We start from the raw sequence: 20,925 nt of genomic DNA on the forward strand, positions 1-20,925 counted from the left end.
TGTGCTGTCAGTTGATGACTTTAGGGATTACCCTAGCTGCAGCTCCTCTGAATAGACTTTCAGACTGGAAATGACCATGTGTTAATATCGTTCATCTCCGTTTGTGTAGCTTCATCCAAAAGGAACTGCATGTCCTTGAAGGGAAATGATTTTGAACTCAAGTGCCTTACTGAAACTCACATTTCATTACTAAATTAATTTCCATGTCCATTCAGGAAAAATTACATTGACCTTTGTGCTAAATGACAAATGGTGTTACGCTCTGTTATCATTAATGTCTGACTTATGGCTTTCCTTTGATCCCATATCCATAACTATTGTTTGACTCACGCTCTGACACAGTGAAAGGGCTGAGTAGGCCAGTAGTGGTCACGCTCTGACACAGTGAAAGGGCTGAGTAGGCCAGTAGTGGTCACGCTCTGACACAGTGAAAGGGCTGAGTAGGCCAGTAGTGGTCAGGCTCTGACACAGTGAAAGGGCTGAGTAGGCCAGTAGTGGTCACGCTCTGACACAGTGAAAGGGCTGAGTAGGCCAGTAGTGGTCACGCTCTGACACAGTGAAAGGGCTGAGTAGGCCAGTCAGTGACACAGTGAAAGGGCTGACGCAGGCTCTGACACAGTGAAAGGGCTGAGTAGGCCAGTGGTCAGTGAAAGGGCTGAGTAGGCCAGTAGTGGTCACGCTCTGACACAGTGAAAGGGCTGAGTAGGCCAGTAGTGGTCACGCTCTGACACAGTGAAAGGGCTGAGTAGGCCAGTAGTGGTCACGCTCTGACACAGTGAAAGGGCTGAGTAGGCCAGTAGTGGTCACGCTCTGACACAGTGAAAGGGCTGAGTAGGCCAGTAGTGGTCACGCTCTGACACAGTGAAAGGGCTGAGTAGGCCAGTAGTGGTCACGCTCTGACACAGTGAAAGGGCTGAGTAGGCCAGTAGTGGTCACGTGAAAGGGCTGAGTAGGCTGACACACAGTGAAAGGGCTGAGTAGGCCAGTAGTGGTCACGCTCTGACACAGTGAAAGGGCTGAGTAGGCCAGTAGTGGTCACGCTCTGACACAGTGAAAGGGCTGAGTAGGCCAGTAGTGGTCACGCTCTGACACAGTGAAAGGGCTGAGTAGGCCAGTAGTGGTCACGCTCTGACACAGTGAAAGGGCTGAGTAGGCCAGTAGTGGTCACGCTCTGACACAGTGAAAGGGCTGAGTAGGCCAGTAGTGGTCACGCTCTGACACAGTGAAAGGGCTGAGTAGGCCAGTAGGGTCACGCTCTGACACAGTGAAAGGGCTGGTCACGCTCTGACACAGTGAAAGGGCTGAGTAGGCCAGTAGTGGTCACGCTCTGACACAGTGAAAGGGCTGAGTAGGCCAGTAGTGGTCACGCTCTGACACAGTGAAAGGGCTGAGTAGGCCAGTAGTCTTCAGGCACTGTGAAAGATTATACTTGTGTCTATATTTATCTGAGATGTGGTTGTAGTTGATGAGGATATAAGGGTTTGAGCAAAGTCACATAAATTAATTGACGGAAAAGCCATGGGAGCTGCCATTGGTTGCAGCAGTTAGCCTACCTGGCAGATATGTCGGTGAAATGCACAAATGATGAGATGACCACTCCAATTCGGCCTTTCCCACCCTGAAATACAAGAGAGAGAGGAGAAAGAAAGATAGAGAGAGCATTAGCCTACAATACTTTGAGAATGTAACAAGATAAGTCATATTTTGCCACTGCGTAATCATTTAAAAAAACATTACATTCTGAATAAACAGCTAATGTTTATTCAGCAAACAAATAGCAATAGTTGTTGAACTCCCCGGAACCATTACCCATGAACCCCATCGCAAAACGGAAGTAGCTCCTGCTAAAACTTAAACAAATTTGCACTACCGCGGTGGAAAGTCCTTCGAACCCTAGACACGTTTCACTGCATTTCACAATGTTCGGTTAAACAAGTTACATCAATAAACATGTGAAACAATGGTAAAACATTAGCAGGGAAAGCTAACCTGTTGGCTAAGTTGCTAACCTCTTAGGGCTAGGGGGCAGTGTTCGGAAGTTTGGGTGAATGACACGCCCAAAGTAAATTGCCTGTTACTCAGGCCCAGAAACTAGGATATGCATATAAAAAACATTTTGAAGTTTCTAAAACTGATAAAATAACAGAACTGATAAGGCAGGTGAAAACCCAAGGAAAACCCATCCGGAAAACGTTTTTTGAGATCACAGTCCATTTCAATGATTGTCTATGGGATATTCAAAGGAATTCCTCCCAGATTGCAGTTCCTATGGCTTCCACTAGATGTCAACAGTCTTTAGACAGGGTTTCAGGCTTGTTTTTTGAAAAATGATTGAGTAGTTCTGGTTTTTCCAAGGTGTCTCTCATTAGAAATGTAGTCTTGTTGCGCGCATGAATGAGGTGCGCGCTCTTCCTTATTTATCTTCCCTACTGAACATACTATTCTCCGTTGTAAATTGTGTCGTTTATTTAGATATTAGAGTACCTGAGGATTAATTAGAAACATCGTTTGACTTGTTTGGATGTACTTTACTGGTAACTTTTTGGATTTGTTTGTATGCATGTTGAAAGAGTGGATTACTGAATCAAGCACGCCAACTAAACTGATATTTTTGGGATATAAAGAAGGACTTTACCAAACAAAATGACAATATGTTGTGTAGCTGGGACCCTTGGGATTGCAAACAGAGGAAGATCAGGTAAGGGATTTATTTTATCACTATTTGTTACTTTTGTGATGCCTGTGCTGGTTTGGAAAAGTATTTTGGTGTGGGGGCGCAGGCCTCAGATAATCGCATGGTATGCTTTCGCCGTGAAGCCTTTTTGGAATCTGACAAAGCGGCTGGATTAACAAGAAGTTAAGCTTTTAAATTATGTAGGACACTTGTACGTTCATGAATGTTTAATATTACAATTTTGTCATTTGAATTTGGCACGCTCCAGTTTCACCGGATGTTGTCAATTTTTATCCCGTTAACGGGATCCGTGCGCTTCCCGCAAAGATGTTCTATTACAGTTGAAGTCGGAAGTTTACATACACTTAAAACTTGATTTTCAACCACTCCACAAATTTCTTGTTAACAAACTATAGTTTTGGCAAGTCAGTTAGGACATCAACTTTGTGCACGACACAAGTTCTTTGACATCTTGGGAAAAGCAAAATAATTCAGCTAAGACCTCAGAAAACAAATTGTAGACCTCCACAAGTCTGGTTCATCCTTCGGATGAACGAACTTTGGTGCGAAAAGTGCAAATCAATCCCAGAACAACAGCAAAGGACCTTGTGAAGATTCTGGAGGAAACAGGTACAAAAGCATCTATTTCCACAGTAAAACGAGTCCCCTATATCGACATGACCCGAAAGGCTGCTCAGCAAGGAAGAAGCCACTGCTCCAAAACCACCATAAAAATGCCAGACTATGGTTTGCGACTGCACATAGGGACAAAGATTGTACTTTTTGGAGAAATGTCCTCTGGTCTGATGAAACAAAAATATAACTGTTTGGCCATAATGACCATCATTATGTTTGGAGGAAAAAGGGGGAGGCTTGCAAGCCGAAGAACACCATTCCAACCGTGATGCACGGAGGTGTCAGCATCATGTTGTGGGGTGCTTTGCTGCAGGAGGGACTTGTGCACTTCACAAAATAGATGGCATCATGAGGAAGGAAAAGTATGTGGATATGTTGAAGCAATATCTCAAGACATCAGTTAAAGCTTGATCGTAAATGCGTCTTCCAAATGGACAATGACGCCAAGCATATTTCCAATGTTGTGGCAAAATGGCTTAAGGACAACAAAGTCAAGGTACTGGAGGGGCCATCACAATGACCTGACCTCAATCCTATAGAAAATGTGTGAGCAGAACTGAAAAAGCGTGCGCGAGCAAGGAGGCCTTCACCAGCTCTGTCAGGAGGAATGGGCCAAAATTCACCCAACTTATTATGGGAAGCTTGTGGAAGTCTACAAGAAACGTTTTACCCAAGTTAAACAATTTAAAGGAAATGCTACCAAATACGAATTGAGTGTATGCAAACTTCTGACCCACTGGGAATGTGATAAAATACATAAAAGCTGAAATAAATAAAAGTGGAAATAAAGTGGTGATCCTAACTGATCTACAACAGGGAATTTTTACTAGGATTAAATGTCAGGAATTGTGAAAACTGAGTTTAAATGTATTTGGCTAAGGAGTATGTAAACTTCCGACTTCAACTGTATATTGACAAGCTAGTCGAGTGTCCGCTCTAACATTGGAAACACAAGTCCGCAAAGATGGAAGGAGGGTGGGAGGAGGCGAGATCAGGTGAGACCATTTAAGCCAATGAGTGGGCAGATACACATGTGAACAACTCCGATATAAAGTCTTTTTTTAAAGTTGCTGAAATGCCGCATGCGTCTACTTATATGAGTGCATCCGTAACAACCTAACCATTAGGAAACTTGTATTAGATCAAATAATCCTCACGTAGCAAATTAGCATTCTTTTTTAAACCAAATTTGACACCCTCTCGTTGACCTACATACAGAAATTATTTTCTTGGGAAAACACTCTAGCTTCACCTCGCTACTTCCCATCTAATCTGTTCCGAGATACTTCCACCCGAATGTGCTGAGCGCAATGGCATGGAGACGAGGTTTCTTCAGGGGAGAATGACTGCCCCCTCTCATGGAAGTCATGGAAGTTTAAGGCGGACCGTGGTACTGCAGGCATTGTTAGCAGAAAACAGGATCCCCCGTTATAGTGAATGGAAAAATGGTCATCTTCGTGGTTATCATTGTGTAAAAAGTTCATAAATCAAATACAGTCATGGTACCAATAATTGCTTTGCACACACAAGAAAAAGTTATAAGGACAATTAAGTTACTAATGGCAGCCTGCAGTATCCCGGTTGGCCTTCAACTTCAGTTACTAAATGAGAGGGGGCAGCACTGGACTAGCATGCAAAGTCACTTTCTGGAGTAGCTCAAACAGCGCATGTTATGTCTCCATGAGACGCCATCTTAAACGACTTCATTTGGCTTCAATGTGCTGTTGAGTCTTCTCATAGGAATGAATAGTGTCAATTGATCGATTGTTTTGTCCATTCATATATACAGTCATTGGGTTACTTCCCGGCTAGCTGCTAGCAGAAAGGAAGAGGCAACCATCTTTGCTGCTAGCCAGCTATCCCCATGCGGACATCTTCGCCACAGTGCTCCCTCCTGCACTGTCTTGATGGATGTGTTCCAAAAATCAGCTTTGAAGAGATAAGTCAACGCAAAGTGAAACAAATGAGGCCAGAAGAAGAATGAGAGATAATGAAATGGTGACGATGACAGGGTGATGAGGATGCTGCTCACCCTGCAGTGTATGACCACCACGTGTAGAGGGTCAGCATTGAGCCAGTTTTCCATGGCCTTACAGATGGTACAGATCTTATCCAGAGGAGGAGCATGCAGGTCAGGCCAGCCTGTGTCCAGAGTCTGCAAACACACACAAGGTAAGTCACACATAGACATACGCACTTTGTAACAGATAATGCTCGTCTATTCAACCTCTATACAATATATATGTTAATCTAATTAGCATGTGCAGAGTCTCCAGAAATCCTAGAGATAGCCTTCCGGTTATCTAGTGATACATTTGTTCAAACGGATGGGTCATCCACGAAACGAGTGCCTTTGGCGTCTCTTTGATAATTTAGGTGGAAATTGTGCACCAACATTACATTTTAAAAGCCTGTTATTCAAGGAAATGCCCTTTAATACACAGTACCAGTCAAAAGTTTGGCCACACCTACTCATTCATGGGTTTTTCTTTATTTTGACTGTTTTTTACACGGTAGAATAATAGTGAAGACATCAAAACTGTGAAATAACACATGGAATCGTGTAGTAACCAAAAAAGTGTTAAACAAATCAAAATATGTTTTATATTTTATATTATTTAATGTAGCCACCCTTTGCCTTGATGACAGCTTTGCACACTCTCGGCAATCTCTCAACCGGCTTCACAAGGTAGTCACCTGGAATGATTTCAATTAACAGGTTTGCCTTGTTATTAAAAGTTCATTTGTGGATTTTCTTTCCTTCTTAATGCATTTAACACCTTTTTGGTTACTACACGATTCCATATCTGTTATTTCATCATTGTGATGCCTTCACTATTAATCTACAATATAGAAAAGAAAAATCCGGTAATGAGTAGGTGTGTCCAAACGTATTCTATTTTTCATGTCTGCATTTTGACATCCCTCTGTGACATCCAGGAAGATTTGGTGGTGGAAAACTGAGCGGGTTGAGCATAACACATCAACCCTGTTGCCCATAGATAGACAGCCCCCCCAAAAACGTTTTTTTTTGTCGCATTTAATTGTCACTCACTGTCGCATACAACAAGCTTCCATTTCCCCTGTCAATAGGGGATTTATGGCTGATTTTTAAGATTAAATCGTCAACCCTGTTACTTTATTTGGCACTTAATAGGCACTTACTATAGTCATTTTTTTATTTAACCTTTTGAGATTTGAAAACATGTTTTTATGAAGTCAAACATGTGCTCTTTATGACAGAATCTTTAAAATGAGGTGAAGTCAAACCAAGTTATACATCTCGAAAGGTGCCGAATTGGTGGAACGACCCAGATACGGTTGAGATCCTTGTTACCATTGATATATTCATTGATTAATGGAAAATACAGCTTAGTCGTCCTGCGGCTTGTTGATACCTGTATCTCTTCGTGTCCTGCCCAATGATTTGTTTATGCTCTACATTTGGAAAAATACAGTATGGTTGCTTTACCTTAGGGTTCATTTTAGAGAGATCATGTCTCTTCTCCGACAGGTTGATAATCTAGAAAGAAAAAGTATACAGGTATGTATGCATGAATACATTCATTTATTTCGCTATTTAATTCTATGCCTTTATATTACTATCTTATTCAAATGTAACCATTTCAACTGTTTTCACTCTTTCCAATATGAACTAAAAAAGGCTTCTGTGCTTCACACTATACCACACTAAAAGGTGGTTGTGCTGAGGTTAAAGTAGGCTATTTTCCTGTTATCATCACTTCTATTAAAAAAAACAAATCTGTCAATGATACAGGATCACTTGGTTAATAACCGTCACAATTGAAACTTTTCCAAATCAAGAAAACAAACAACCCAGTAATAGAGGACTAGGCTTTTAAGTTTGAAATGACTAGGTATCAGTGACATGAAGGATGGTGTGAGACACATGGACGCGACTAGTGCTAACTGACCAGGTAGTTATCAGCGTGCTTGGACTTGAGCATCCGTGTGACATCCTTCAGGTTGTGAAAGTAGATCTCCTCTGAGCATGCCCGGGGGAAGGACACAGCGATAATGCGCTCCGTCACGTAAGTCAGGTCAAGTTCGTATCCCTCCTCCATCTTCACATCTGGGTCTTCTTCCTTTTGAGGAGAGAGAAAGAGAGATGCCTCAGGCCCTGTGATGCAATTTCCTCTGCCCATTGGCAGTATGCATGTTTTTTCGTTTTTTTTTACTGTAGTCAGTGATTGATGTGCAAAGTCCTTGGTGTCAGCAATTGTGACCGGCCACCCCGCTGAACCTTTAGAATAGGAACACAGGCCTACTGTAGGTTGTATGACAAAGAAGGACACCTGTTTACATTCAACTGTCTGTCTGCACAGGTGCCACACTGACTTCCATTATGCCTCATGGAGATGTTGATGAAACAATATTTCCACTATTATGTTTACTTTTAAGTGTATTCCTAATTTCTATTAACTCCATGTAAAAAAAGTAACTGCTGTTGAATAGGAAAACAATGAAATAGTCACCAACTGATCATGCTCAAGTTGACACTTAGTAAAAACAAGACAGACCGCAACAATGAAGCAAAAAAAACTTCTGAAGACTGTAAAATTCCGGATGAAACCAGTCGTGTGCAGTGTGCCGTGTAGCCCTGAAACATGGAGTGTTCCTGTGACCTCATGGCCATGAACTTCCTGTGTAGCTGCTAGAGAGAGAGAGAGAGAGAGAGAGAGAGAGAGAGAGAGAGAGAGAGAGAGAGAGAGAGAGAGAGAGAGAGAGAGAGGGAGGGAGGGAGGCTTCCCCCACACATCTCTTATCTAGCCTATCCATTCTAATCTGTGTTCTAGACTTCTGGCCCAGCGCTCTGTCTTGCCTGTCAGCTGGGAAGTGATTCTTTAAACAACAGGCAAGCTGTTAGCTGGCATCCCTACAAAGATAATCCATCAAAAATACCACAATACAAATCTCAGTGTGAATATTTCTTGGAATCCTTTTTTACATTAGAATCATATTCTATTTCTAGGCCATTCTATCAGTTTCCCAATTTCACTGACAACGACAAGAATCAAACTAAGGAATCAAGCTTAATCAAGTTTGATGAGTTCTCAAACAGTATTGATTTCAAGGTAGTTCCCCAACAGGGCATGGCTCTGTAAAAATAAAATAACAAAACAACAAAACTCTCAACATGTACATGTAAATCTATTTCATGTCTGTTCTCCTTCCAATCTAGACCAACACGATGGCGACAAATAGTCAGCTTGGAATTTTCTGTTCACAGCCCAACACCACACACACATGTAGGCCTATAGAAAGGCTAATGAATCCAAATGTGGTGTTCCAGTCGAGTCACCTGCTTGCTTGTTGTGATTAACAGTGAAAAGGCCTTGGTCTGTCCCATTGGGGAATGTGCCTGTTAATTAAGTCTGAAGTGACTGCAGGCTAAAGTCAAACACTTTGAATGACTCTGGAAAGAAGGGCCAGGGTTGTAAACCAGGGAGCCGCGGCCTACTGCACCCAGGGGACTTAAACCACCCCTCAGAGTGGAATAAAAGGGGGCTATGTGTGTGTGTGTGTGTGTGTGTGTGTGTGTGTGTGTGTGTGTGTGTGTGTGCGAGAGGGTCATCGCTAGGGGAAACGGACTGGGGGTAGTGGAGGGTGCGTGTGTGCGCGTGTGTGTGCGTGTGTGCGCGTGTGTGCGCGTGTGTGCGTGTGTGTGTGTGTGTGTGTGCGCGTGTGTGCGTGTGTGTGTGTGTGTGCGAGAGGGTCATCGCTAGGGGAAACGGACTGGGGGTAGTGGAGGGTGCGTGTGTGCGCGTGTGTGTGCGTGTGTGCGCGTGTGTGCGTGTGTGTGTGTGTGTGTAAGGGGTGATCACACACAGTTGGTGTTAATAGTGGGGTTAGTCTATTTCCCTCGGGAGCTGCAGGAAAAACTGTTGGCTAATGAGAATTTAATGAACAGGTCGACCGGTCAACACTTGAGAGTTGTGATTTCAGTGGTGAAGGGGACTGTGTGAGAGGAAGGCTGGACTGGACTGTGTTTTAGAAAGTGTCTGAGCATGGTGACAGAGAGAGGAGAGGGGTTCTGGAAACCACCACTACTTAACCTCTGAATGACTCTAAGGTGTTATAGAATGTTGTTTCAATAAAGTTATTCAAACGCTGAAGTTAAAGATGTGTTTGTGTTTAATAGTCTACCCTCGCAGAGGTATTTGAAAGAATTTAATGCGCGCAAAGTTTTCCCTTATCCCATGAAGTTCTACGGAGGGTAGGCCTAAATCATAGTAAAGTTGAATTACTTTATTAACAGACTATCCTACTTTCATTCAATTGAGACATTTTAATTTCCAAAACATAGGTCTATTCGATACATCGAAACATATGTCAGTCTACTTGGGTTACATTTCATCCTGAAACTCCTTCATTTTATACTCAATTACATATCAATATAAATCATCCAGACATACGCTATGCTTCGCTATGCACTATGCTGCGCTATACGCTATGCTGCGCTATTCGCTATGCTGCGCTATGCGCTATGCTGCGCTATACGCTATGCTGCGCTTTAAGCTATGCTGCGGTACTGCTTTTCAACTAGGCCCCTCTCTCCGATAGTCCCATTCTGCCTCTCATCACTCAAGTCAGGCAAACAGCAGCGACTTGCCCCAGCACGCACTACAGATAATTGCTCTTTAATTTACACAGAGTGCTTTTGTTCCTGGTTCGGGGCATGGTGCTCGGCCACAACAGCACAACACAACAACCGACCAAGGCAGCCGTGCCAAGGATCGCAAAGTTCAGCCCACAGCCCACCCATGGCACAATGACTGGGAGTAGACAGTTGAGCAACTGCAGAAGAAAAAGGGTAGTAGAGCTAAGCTATGTGTTGATTGAAAAAGTAGGTTGCCAGCAGACTCCATAGAGAACAAGCTGAAACAGGGCTGCTCTGTTAGGATGCTAGGGATTTAGGTGTTACTCTGGATTCCCTGGCTGAGACAGCCCCTGGAGGTATGGGTAAAAGCTGGGCTGGGCTGTGGTGCGTGGGCGCTGTCAACAGGACGGACATGAGCATAGAACACTCAGCACTGAGACCTGGGACTGCATCTCAATAGTCTTCAATGGCTTCATTTCTTCCAGCCATCCTGAAGGAGAGGATTGAAGTAAAGAGAGGTGCCACCTCATAGTATTGACACACAGCCCTGATCTCTCCTGGGAACCACATCCCTCACCTGGTTGTAGCTGACACAGCATGGAATCTCAAATCATAAACTGCAGGGCAGGCAACAGAAGAAACACTGAGCGCTGTTGACAGGCTGGGGATAAAATCCACCCACTAATAATCCATGTTGGTCAGCCTCTGAGAATTGAAGCATCGTCCAATCATGTGAACATTGATGGTTGTTTACATTTTTGATCACATTGTGGTGACAACATTTGCCAAAAACCCAGCATTCTGGACCGTCACAAATAATAAAGTAATCTAAGGGACTGTTCAAAAATTACTTGGGGGGTGGGGTGGGGTCCAAAATAGGAGAGGGGGTGTAACTTTTTATTTTGCTTTGGGGAGGGTTGTATGTCTTTGAAAGTTTCTTCAAGTGCAGTTGCTTAAACCATCAAGCTCTATGATGAAACTGACACTCATGACGACCGCCACAGGAAAGGAAGACCCAGAGTTACCTCTGCTGTAGAGGATACGTTCATTAGAGTTCCCAGCCTCAGAAATGGGCAATTAACTGCACCTCAGATTGCAGCCCAAATCAATGCTTCACAGAGTTCAAGTAACAGACACATATCAACATCAACTGTTCAAAAGAGACTGAGTGAATCAGGCATTTATGGTTGAAGTGCTGCAAAAAAACACTACTAAAGGACACCAATAATAAGAAGAGACTTGCTTGGGCCAAGAAACATAATCAACGGACATTAGACTGGTGGAAATCTATCCTTTTGCCTGATGAGTCCAAATTTTTGATTTTTGGTTCCGTCTTTGTGAGACGCAGAGTAGGTGAACTGATGATGTCCCACAGTGAAGCATGGAGGAGGAGGTGTGATGGTGTGGGGAGGGGGGCTATGCTGGTGACACTGTCTGTGATTTATTTAGAATTCAAGGCACACTTAACCAGCATGGCTACCATAGCATTCTGCAGCGATAGACAATCCCATCTGGTTTGCGCTTTATGGGACTATCATTTGTTTTTCAATGGGACAATGGCCCAACACATCTCTAGGCTGTGTAAGGGCTATTTGACAAAGAAGGTGGGTGATGGTGTTCTGCATCAGATGACGTGGCCTCCACAATCACCCAACCTCAACCCAATTGAGATGGTTTGGGATGAATTGGACCTCAGAGTGAAGGAAAAGCAGCCAACAAGTGCTCAGCATATGTGGAAACTCCTTCAAGACTGTTGTAAAAGTATTCCAGGTGAAGCTGGTTGAGAGAATGCCAAAAGTGTGCAAAGCTGTCATCAAGGCAAAGGTTGGCTACTTTGAAGAATCTCAAATCTACCCTTGAATTAGTAGGTGTGTCTAAGTGCCTTGCCCAAGGGCACATCAACAAATGATTCACCTACAGTTTTGAACCAGTGACCTTTTGGTTTCTGGCCCAATGTGCTTAACCACTAGGCTACTAAATTCATTCCAATCCCTACTTAAAGGCAAATGCAGTTTAGCAGTATGAAAGGGCTGACTTTAAGACCATGGGGACACCTGGCCATTGGAAGGGAAGACTGTTTGTATGGCTGGCTTTATGGACAGCCAGTCCATTCAGCTGCAGTGCAGAAGTAAAGATGGCTGTAGTAGATGGCTTTGGCTAGGTAACTGCTTGCGTGTACACATATTTTTTTATGGGCTTTATAGTACATGTAATTTAACTGTAAAAATGTTCCTTTAAATGTGTCAGGAACCCACCAGTCATTATGTTTTCATCTGATTGTCAAAGAAATCACTTCAAACCTTAGGTTAAGTTTGTCTACTCCACAGTAAGTCCAGCATCCGAACAGTGTACTGTGCACCCGCAATTTGAATGGAAAGGGACATCTATTACAAACACCATAAGTGTAATGACATTCAGCCTACAAAGTTGTGTGTATTCCTAAAAAAATATATACAAAAACAAAAGAAACAAACTTCTAAAATAAGTTCTCATTCATATCTATCCATGTTTCATAATTTAATCTATTTCACCAAAGAAAGCATCTGGGCAAGGCAAACAGTGGCACTCTGTCTTAGTATTTGTAGCCCATGTATCTGATGCTGTCTAGCCAAAAATAATATGACAAGTCCAGTCAGCATCAGATACATGGGCTACACATACTAAGATAGAGGGCTCTGTTTCGCTCGCTCTGATGCTTTCTCTTCTAGGCAGAGTTGCAAAGAAAAAGCCATATCTCAGACTGGCCAATAAAATGAAAAGATTAAGATGGGCAAAAGAACACAGACACTGGACAGAGGAACTCTGCCTAGAACACCAGCATCCCGGAATCACCTCTTCACTGTTGACGTTGAGACTGGTGATTTGTGGGTACTATTTAATGAAGCTGCCAGTTGAGGACTTGTGAGGCGTCTGTTTCTCAAACTAGACACGCTAATGTACTTGTCCTCTTGCTCAGTTGTGCACCGGGGCCTCCCACTCCTCTTTCTATTCTGTTTAGGGCCAGTTTGCTCTGTTCTGTGAAGGGAGTAGTACACAGCGTTGTACAAGATCTTCGGATTCTTGGCAATTTCTCGCATTGAATAGCCGTCATTTCTCAGAACAAGAATACCCTGATGAGTTTCAGAAGAAAGTTATTTGTTTCTGGCCATTTTGAACCTGTAATCAAACCCACAAATGTTGATGCTCCAGATACTCAACTAGTCTAAAAAAAGGCCAGTTTTAATTGCTTCTTTAATCAGAACAACAGTTTTCAGCTGTGTTAACATATTATCAAAAGGGTTTTCTAATGATCAATTAGCCTTTTACAATTATAAACTTGGATTAGCTAACACAACGTGTCATCAGAACACAGGAGTGATGCTTGCTGATAATGGGCCTCTGTACGCAGATGTAGAAATTCCATAAGAAATCTGTCATTTCCAGCTACAATATTCATTTACAACATTAACAATGTATACATTGTATTTCTGATCAATTTGATGTTATTTGAATGGACAAAAAATGTGCTTTTCTTTCAAAAAGTGACCGCAAACTTTTGAACGGTAGTGTAATATTGAATTATGTTTGGTTGACAATACAACCAAATATCAACATTTACATGTGACGTATCTATTGCTTGGGTAGATTAATCTGTACCACTGACTTAGTCTGGCTTTAATTCCATTTTGTCTACAAATTAATAATTGATATGTTGGATTCACATCTCCATCGCACCCAAAAATCAGAAAACAAAAAAATACAATTAAAATAAAGTTTGAATTAGTCCAATTCTTTAACTTAGAATTTTGGGTCGATACAGTTATTGTTATTTGTGGTCGTAATCATTATTTAGAGTTAATTTAATGAGTGGGGAGGGTGTGCATTTGTTACAGTACAAGGGGACGGTCATGTGAAAATATTGTTTATGTTGTGGAGGGGGGGGGGTATTTCTTTTTTGACACCTCGAGTACTTTCGAAGGTTACCTAATCATATTGGAGGGTTGGACCACGATGTCCACATTTTGTTTGTATATTATTTGGTTGCATTTTCCATTAAAAAAAACACATTGTGGTGATCATGACGGAGATGTATGTTAGTGCGTGTTTTTGACTGTAAGAGAGATACATTTTTTTAAAAAAAAGATATATATGGATGGAAATAGACGAGGAGCTGAGATGTGGATGACACTCAAGAGAAGTGAAACAAGCAAGACATATGAATGGTAAAGGGAAGGGAAAAAGAGAGGGAGTCCTGTGTTTAGAGGGAAAATGAGGAGCACGTGAAACAGCTTAAGGTGAGAGAAGCAGTATAATCCTTTAAAGCCAGTGTCTAAAACCACACAGATGGGATTTAACTCACTATGCAGCCATAAAGTCCTCAGTCCTGACTTCCACAGATGACCATCTTTAGAAGTTCTACTAATATATTTATTGGTTAATGTCATATATCCTGACTTACCAAGCAAGCACCGTTTCAACAGCACTGTCTGGCCAGAAACCATTACAATAACTGCCATAATAGTCCATAGACTAGATATGGGAGGGTTTGATACGGGGAAGGAATGTAGTGAACAAAGTACATGATGTAAAGATCACTGGAAAAGTAGTTGGCATCAAATTCTACTAAATAATAATTCTGTATCTCCACACAGAGAAACAGTTATAGTGGTGAGTTGTATCTCCACCCAGAGGAACAGTTAAAGTGGTGAGTTGTATCTCCAGAGGAACAGTTATAGTGGTGAGTTATATCTCCACACAGAGGAACAGTTAAAGTGGTGAGTTATATCTCCACACGGAGGAACAGTTATAGTGGTGAGTTGTATCTCCAGAGGAACAGTTAAGTGGTGAGTTGTATCTCCAGACAGAGGACCAGTTATAGTGGTGAGGTGTATCTCCACACAGAGGAACAGTTATAGTGGTGAGTTGTATCTCCAGACAGAGGAACAGTTATAGTGGTGAGTTGTATCTCCACACAGAGGAACAGTTAAAGTGGTGAGTTGTATCACCACACAGAGGAACAGTTATAGTGGTGAGTTATATCTCCGGACAGAGGAACAGTTATAGTGGTGAGTTGTATCTCCACACAGAGGAACAGTTATAGTGGTGAGTTGTATCTCCAGACAGAGGAACAGTTATAGATGTGAGTTATATCTCCAGACAGAGGAACAGTTATAGTGGTGAGTTGTATCTCCACACAGAGGAACAGTTATAGTGGTGAGTTGTATCTCCACCCAGAGGAACAGTTAAGTGGTGAGTTGTATCTCCAGAGGAACAGTTATAGTGGTGAGTTATATCTCCACACAGAGGAACAGTTAAAGTGGTGAGTTATATCTCCAGAGGAACAGTTAAGTGGTGAGTTGTATCTCCAGACAGAGGACCACTTATAGTGGTGAGTTGTATCTCCACACAGAGGAACAGTTATAGTGGTGAGTTATATCTCCAGACAGAGGAACAGTTATAGTGGTGAGTTGTATCTCCACACAGAGGAACAGTTATAGTGGTGAGTTGTATCTCCAGAGGAACAGTTATAGTGGTGAGTTGTATCTCCAGACAGAGGAACAGTTATAGTGGTGAGTTGTATCTCCACACAGAGGAACAGTTAAAGTGGTGAGTTGTATCTCCACACAGAGGAACAGTTATAGTGGTGAGTTATATCTCCAGACAGAGGAACAGTTATAGTGGTGAGTTGTATCTCCACACAGAGGAACAGTTATAGTGTTGAGTTGTATCTCCAGAGGAACAGTTATAGTGGTGAGTTATATCTCCACACAGAGGAACAGTTAAAGTGGTGAGTTATATCTCCACACGGAGGAACAGTTATAGTGGTGAGTTGTATCTCCAGAGGAACAGTTAAGTGGTGAGTTGTATCTCCAGACAGAGGACCAGTTATAGTGGTGAGGTGTATCTCCACACAGAGGAACAGTTATAGTGGTGAGTTGTATCTCCAGACAGAGGAACAGTTATAGTAGTGAGTTGTATCTCCACACAGAGGAACAGTTAAAGTGGTGAGTTGTATCTCCACACAGAGGAACAGTTATAGTGGTGAGTTATATCTCCGGACAGAGGAACAGTTATAGATGTGAGTTATATCTCCAGACAGAGGAACAGTTATAGTGGTGAGTTGTATCTCCACACAGAGAAACAGTTATAGTGGTGAGTTGTATCTCTAGAGGAACAGTTATAGTGGTGAGTTGTATCTCCAGACAGAGAACAGTTATAGTGGTGAGTTGTATCTCCAGACAGAGGAACAGTTACTCAGACAGAGGAACAGTTATAGTGGTGAGTTGTATCTCCACACAGAGGAACAGTTATAGTGGTGAGTTGTATCTCCAGACAGAGGAACAGTTATAGTGGTGAGTTGTATCTCCAGACAGAGGAACAGTTATAGTGGTGAGTTGTATCTCCACACAGAGGAACAGTTAAAGTGGTGAGTTGTATCTCCACACAGAGGAACAGTTATAGTGGTGAGTTATATCTCCAGACAGAGGAACAGTTATAGTGGTGAGTTGTATCTCCAGACAGAGGAACAGTTATAGTGGTGAGTTGTATCTCCAGACAGAGGAACAGTTATAGTGGTGAGTTGTATCTCCAGAGGAACAGTAATAGTGGTGAGTTGTATCTCCAGAGGAACAGTTATAGTGGTGAGATGTATCTCCACACAGAGGAACAGTTAAAGTGGTGAGTTGTATCTCCACACAGAGGAACAGTTAAAGTGGTGAGTTGTATCTCCAGAGGAACAGTTATAGTGGAGAGTTATATCTCCACACAGAGGATCAGTTATAGTGGTGAGTTGTATCTCCAGAGGAACAGTTATAGTGGTGAGTTGTATCTCCAGAGGATCAGTTATAGTGGTGAGTTGTATCTCCAGAGGATCAGTTATAGTGGTGAGTTGTATCTCCAGAGGAACAGTTAAGTGATGAGCTGTATCTCCAGACAGAGGACCAGTTATAGTGGTGAGTTGTATCTCCACACAGTGGAACAGTTAAAGTGGTGAGTTGTATCTCCACACAGAGGAACAGTTAAAGTGGTGAGTTGTATCTCCACACAGAGTAACAGTTATAGTGGTGAGTTGTATCTCCACACAGAGTAACAGTTATAGTGGTGAGTTGTATCTCCAGACAGAGGAACAGTTATAGTGGTGAGTTGTATCTCTAGAGGAACAGTTATAGTGGTGAGTTGTATCTCCAGAGGAACAGTTATAGTGGTGAGTTGTATCTCCACACAGAGGAGCAGTTATAGTGGTGAGTTGTATCTCCACACAGAGGAACAGTTATAGTGGTGAGTTGTATCTCCACACAGAGGAACAGTTAAAGTGGTGAGTTGTATCTCCAGAGGAACAGTTATAGTGGAGAGTTATATCTCCACACAGAGGATCAGTTATAGTGGTGAGTTGTATCTCCAGAAGAACAGTTATAGTGGTGAGTTGTATCTCCAGAGGATCAGTTATAGTGGTGAGTTGTATCTCCAGAGGATCAGTTATAGTGGTGAGTTGTATCTCCAGAGGAACAGTTAAGTGATGAGCTGTATCTCCAGACAGAGGACCAGTTATAGTGGTGAGTTGTATCTCCACACAGTGGAACAGTTAAAGTGGTGAGTTGTATCTCCAGACAGAGGAACAGTTATAATGGTGAGTTGTATCTCCAGAGGAACAGTTATAGTGGTGGTGGTGAGTTGTATCTCCAGAGGATCAGTTATAGTGGTGAGTTGTATCTCCAGAGGAACAGTTATAGTGGTGAGTTGTATCTCCAGAGGAACAGTTAAGTGATGAGCTGTATCTCCAGACAGAGGACCAGTTATAGTGGTGAGTTGTATCTCCACACAGTGGAACAGTTAAAGTGGTGAGTTGTATCTCCACACAGAGGAACAGTTAAAGTGGTGAGTTGTATCTCCAGACAGAGGAACAGTTATAGTGGTGAGTTGTATCTCCACACAGAGTAACAGTTATAGTGGTGAGTTGTATCTCCAGACAGAGGAAAAGTTATAGTGGTGAGTTGTATCTCTAGAGGAACAGTTATAGTGGTGAGTTGTATCTCCAGAGGAACAGCTATAGTGGTGAGTTGTATCTCCACACAGAGGAGCAGTTATAGTGGTGAGTTGTATCTCCACACAGAGGAACAGTTATAGTGGTGAGTTGTATCTCCAGACAGAGGAAAAGTTATAGTGGTGAATTGTATCTCTAGAGGAACAGTTATAGTGGTGAGTTGTATCTCCAGAGGAACAGTTATAGTGGTGAGTTGTATCTCCACACAGAGGAGCAGTTATAGTGGTGAGTTGTATCTCCAGACAGAGGAACAGTTATAGTGGTGAGTTGTATCTCCAGACAGAGGAACAGTTATAGTGGTGAGTTGTATCTCCAGAGGAACAGTTATAGTGGTGAGTTGTATCTCCAGACAGAGGAACAGTTATAGTGGTGAGTTGTATCTCCACACAGAGGAACAGTTAAAGTGGTGAGTTGTATCTCCACACAGAGGAACAGTTATAGTGGTGAGTTATATCTCCAGACAGAGGAACAGTTATAGTGGTGAGTTGTATCTCCACACAGAGGAACAGTTATAGTGGTGAGTTGTATCTCCAGAGGAACAGTTATAGTGGTGAGTTATATCTCCACACAGAGGAACAGTTAAAGTGGTGAGTTATATCTCCACACGGAGGAACAGTTATAGTGGTGAGTTATATCTCCAGACAGAGGAACAGTTATAGTGGTGAGTTGTATCTCCACACAGAGGAACAGTTATAGTGGTGAGTTGTATCTCCAGAGGAACAGTTATAGTGGTGAGTTGTATCTCCAGACAGAGGAACAGTTATAGTGGTGAGTTGTACCTCCAGTGGTGTTTTTTTTATTGTATTTGTTTTAAATATCAGCTGGTTAAAAAAAAGAGGAGGGCCAAGACTCACCAGTCACTGGTACAGAAATTGTTCAGAAATGGTGTACTGTAGTGCCAAGTTATGTATCAGTGCTACTGCCTGAGTAGGGTGTATCGGGTGTGTGTCAGTTGGCGTCACGCTGTGATGTGGGCTGGTGTGGATAAAATGCCAGGGCTGAATTCTTGTCCCAGTCCACCTCTGGCAACCTGATGGCCAACAACCTCCCCCCCCCCATTCTTGGCTCAAAACATCAAACTTAGAACTGTTCTTATTGGCTGGTCTTGGTTCATGATTGACACCTTTACAAAAAAATATTGCAGTTTTAAAACTGCAGTAAAAGTGCAGTAGCTGCAGTCGACTGTGGTATTTTGGATGCAGTAATAGCAGAATGACTGCAGTGTACTGCAGTTCAACTGCAGTTATACTGCACTCTGACTGCAATATTTTTTGTAAGGGTAGTTTGTGGCAATGCCGTCCATTTTGGGGTTAGTTAGAATTCACCATGGTCACATTAAACCAAAAATATGTTCCAGTTGTGAAATGGAGAGCAGTCAATGTAAGCAACACTCCAAAAAAGAAACCTCCCAGTTCTCTCTTAACCAAACATTGACAAAACCCAAATCTATAGTCAATAAAGTACAAAGTCAGCCTTTCCACCATGGCCTAAGGTTAGTATGTTATGAATGAGTCAAACGTGCCATACTTCTATTTAAAAAAAGAAATAGGGAAACTAATGTGATATTGCTGCAGGGGGGATATGGCTCAGTACAGCTCAGCATGGGAGGACTTGGCCATGCTGTGGACCAATGTATAAACCAGCCACACGGAGCCTACTGTCTCTCTGGGAGTCAGTGTGCTTGGCCCCGGCAGCCAGGTGCTATATTTAAATTTTAACTGCTGGCGCGGCCCCAAAGCTTGAGCCTTAAACTTATCTTTGTACTCATCCCCATTAATGGGTGCTGGGGTCCTGTTTAGAGGCCTCTTTGTTTATAAATTTCATGCCCGTTATATATACATATTAGTAGTTATATTATGTTGAGGCCCTCTGGTCGTCTGCTGATTTCATTTTGGTTTTTAGTTCCCTTTTCTTGTATTGTATTGAGTTTGTTTGCCCACGCTCCACTATCTTCCGGGGCTTGTCTCTAAGAGAGTCATAGTTACTCCCGCCGTTTACCCGCGCTTCATTGAATTTCTTCACTTTGACATTCAGAGCACTGGGCAGAAATCACATCGTGTCATCACCCACCTTGGGCCTTCGCGATGCTTTGTTTTAAGTAAACAGTCGGATTCCCCTGGTCCGCACCAGTTCTAAGTCAGCTACTAGGCGCCGGCCGAGGCAACCCGCCGGAGACCCCGCGCAAACGAGGCCAACGAGCACCGTAGCTGGGGAGATCCGGGAGAAGGGCCCGGCACTTGTCCAGAGTCGCCGCTGCCAACCACCAACCCAACCCCCACCGAACCACCTTCAGAACGCAGACGGACACCACCCCAATGAACCCCCATAAGCAGCCCCTTGCGAGACCACAAACGAGAGCCCACGAGATGGGCCGCACAACGAACTTCCAGCAGTGGCGAGAGAAGGGAGGCGGAGCAACTGCTCCCCCAGCCGCAGCTCGAGCCCAGCCCCGCTTCGCACCCCAGCCCGACCGACCCAGCCCTTAGAGCCAATCCTTATCCCGAAGTTACAGGTACACATGAATGATCTTCTAAGCTGTTTGTCTTCGACCCTCAGCCACACCAAACGTGTCGTAAACGCTTCAGGAAGTCTAGCTGCTTACCGGGATATTGTTACGGTGTGTGTGTGTGTGGGGAGGGTGTGGGTTTGAGCTGTAGTTGTGAATGGATGAAGTTCATCTTTTCAACTCAGCACTGCATGTTCTTTGTTTGTGGTTCAGTAGATCAATTATCCTTCCTACGGCTAGTTTGCAGAGACTGTGGGCTCCCGAAGGTATTTAGCATTCAATCTGGACGCCATCTAATAACCCTCCCTGATTCCCATCAGTCACTCAGACAACTTGGCATGGATAGAAAGCAGCAGCACGCTTCAAACAGTAGAAGGGATAACATCTCCCACCATGACATGACAGGCTGGGTGGATGAAGTAGCTTTGGGGAGAATAGGCCACAGTTTGTTCTACCCGTTTCCTGTC

The 20,925-nt window shown here is 43.1% G+C and overlaps 1 protein-coding gene across 1 annotated transcript in view; it reads right to left on the reverse strand.

Moving 5' to 3' along the window:
- LOC115102994 (tensin-3-like) overlaps nucleotides 1-20,925 on the reverse strand; it is an 89,421-nt gene that overhangs the window by 59,883 nt on the left and 8,613 nt on the right. Inside the window, exons 2-5 of the mRNA XM_065005690.1 lie at nucleotides 7,246-7,416; nucleotides 6,783-6,833; nucleotides 5,343-5,465; nucleotides 1,554-1,618 (exon numbers count right to left, since the gene is read on the reverse strand). Of these exons, the coding sequence (XP_064861762.1) occupies nucleotides 1,554-1,618; nucleotides 5,343-5,465; nucleotides 6,783-6,833; nucleotides 7,246-7,395 (389 nt within the window). The 5' untranslated portion in view covers nucleotides 7,396-7,416. The remainder of the gene's footprint in view (nucleotides 1-1,553; nucleotides 1,619-5,342; nucleotides 5,466-6,782; nucleotides 6,834-7,245; nucleotides 7,417-20,925) is intronic.

The sequence above is a fragment of the Oncorhynchus nerka genome, linkage group LG20 (assembly GCF_034236695.1).
Source record: "Oncorhynchus nerka isolate Pitt River linkage group LG20, Oner_Uvic_2.0, whole genome shotgun sequence".
NCBI classification, from domain to species: domain Eukaryota; kingdom Metazoa; phylum Chordata; class Actinopteri; order Salmoniformes; family Salmonidae; genus Oncorhynchus; species Oncorhynchus nerka.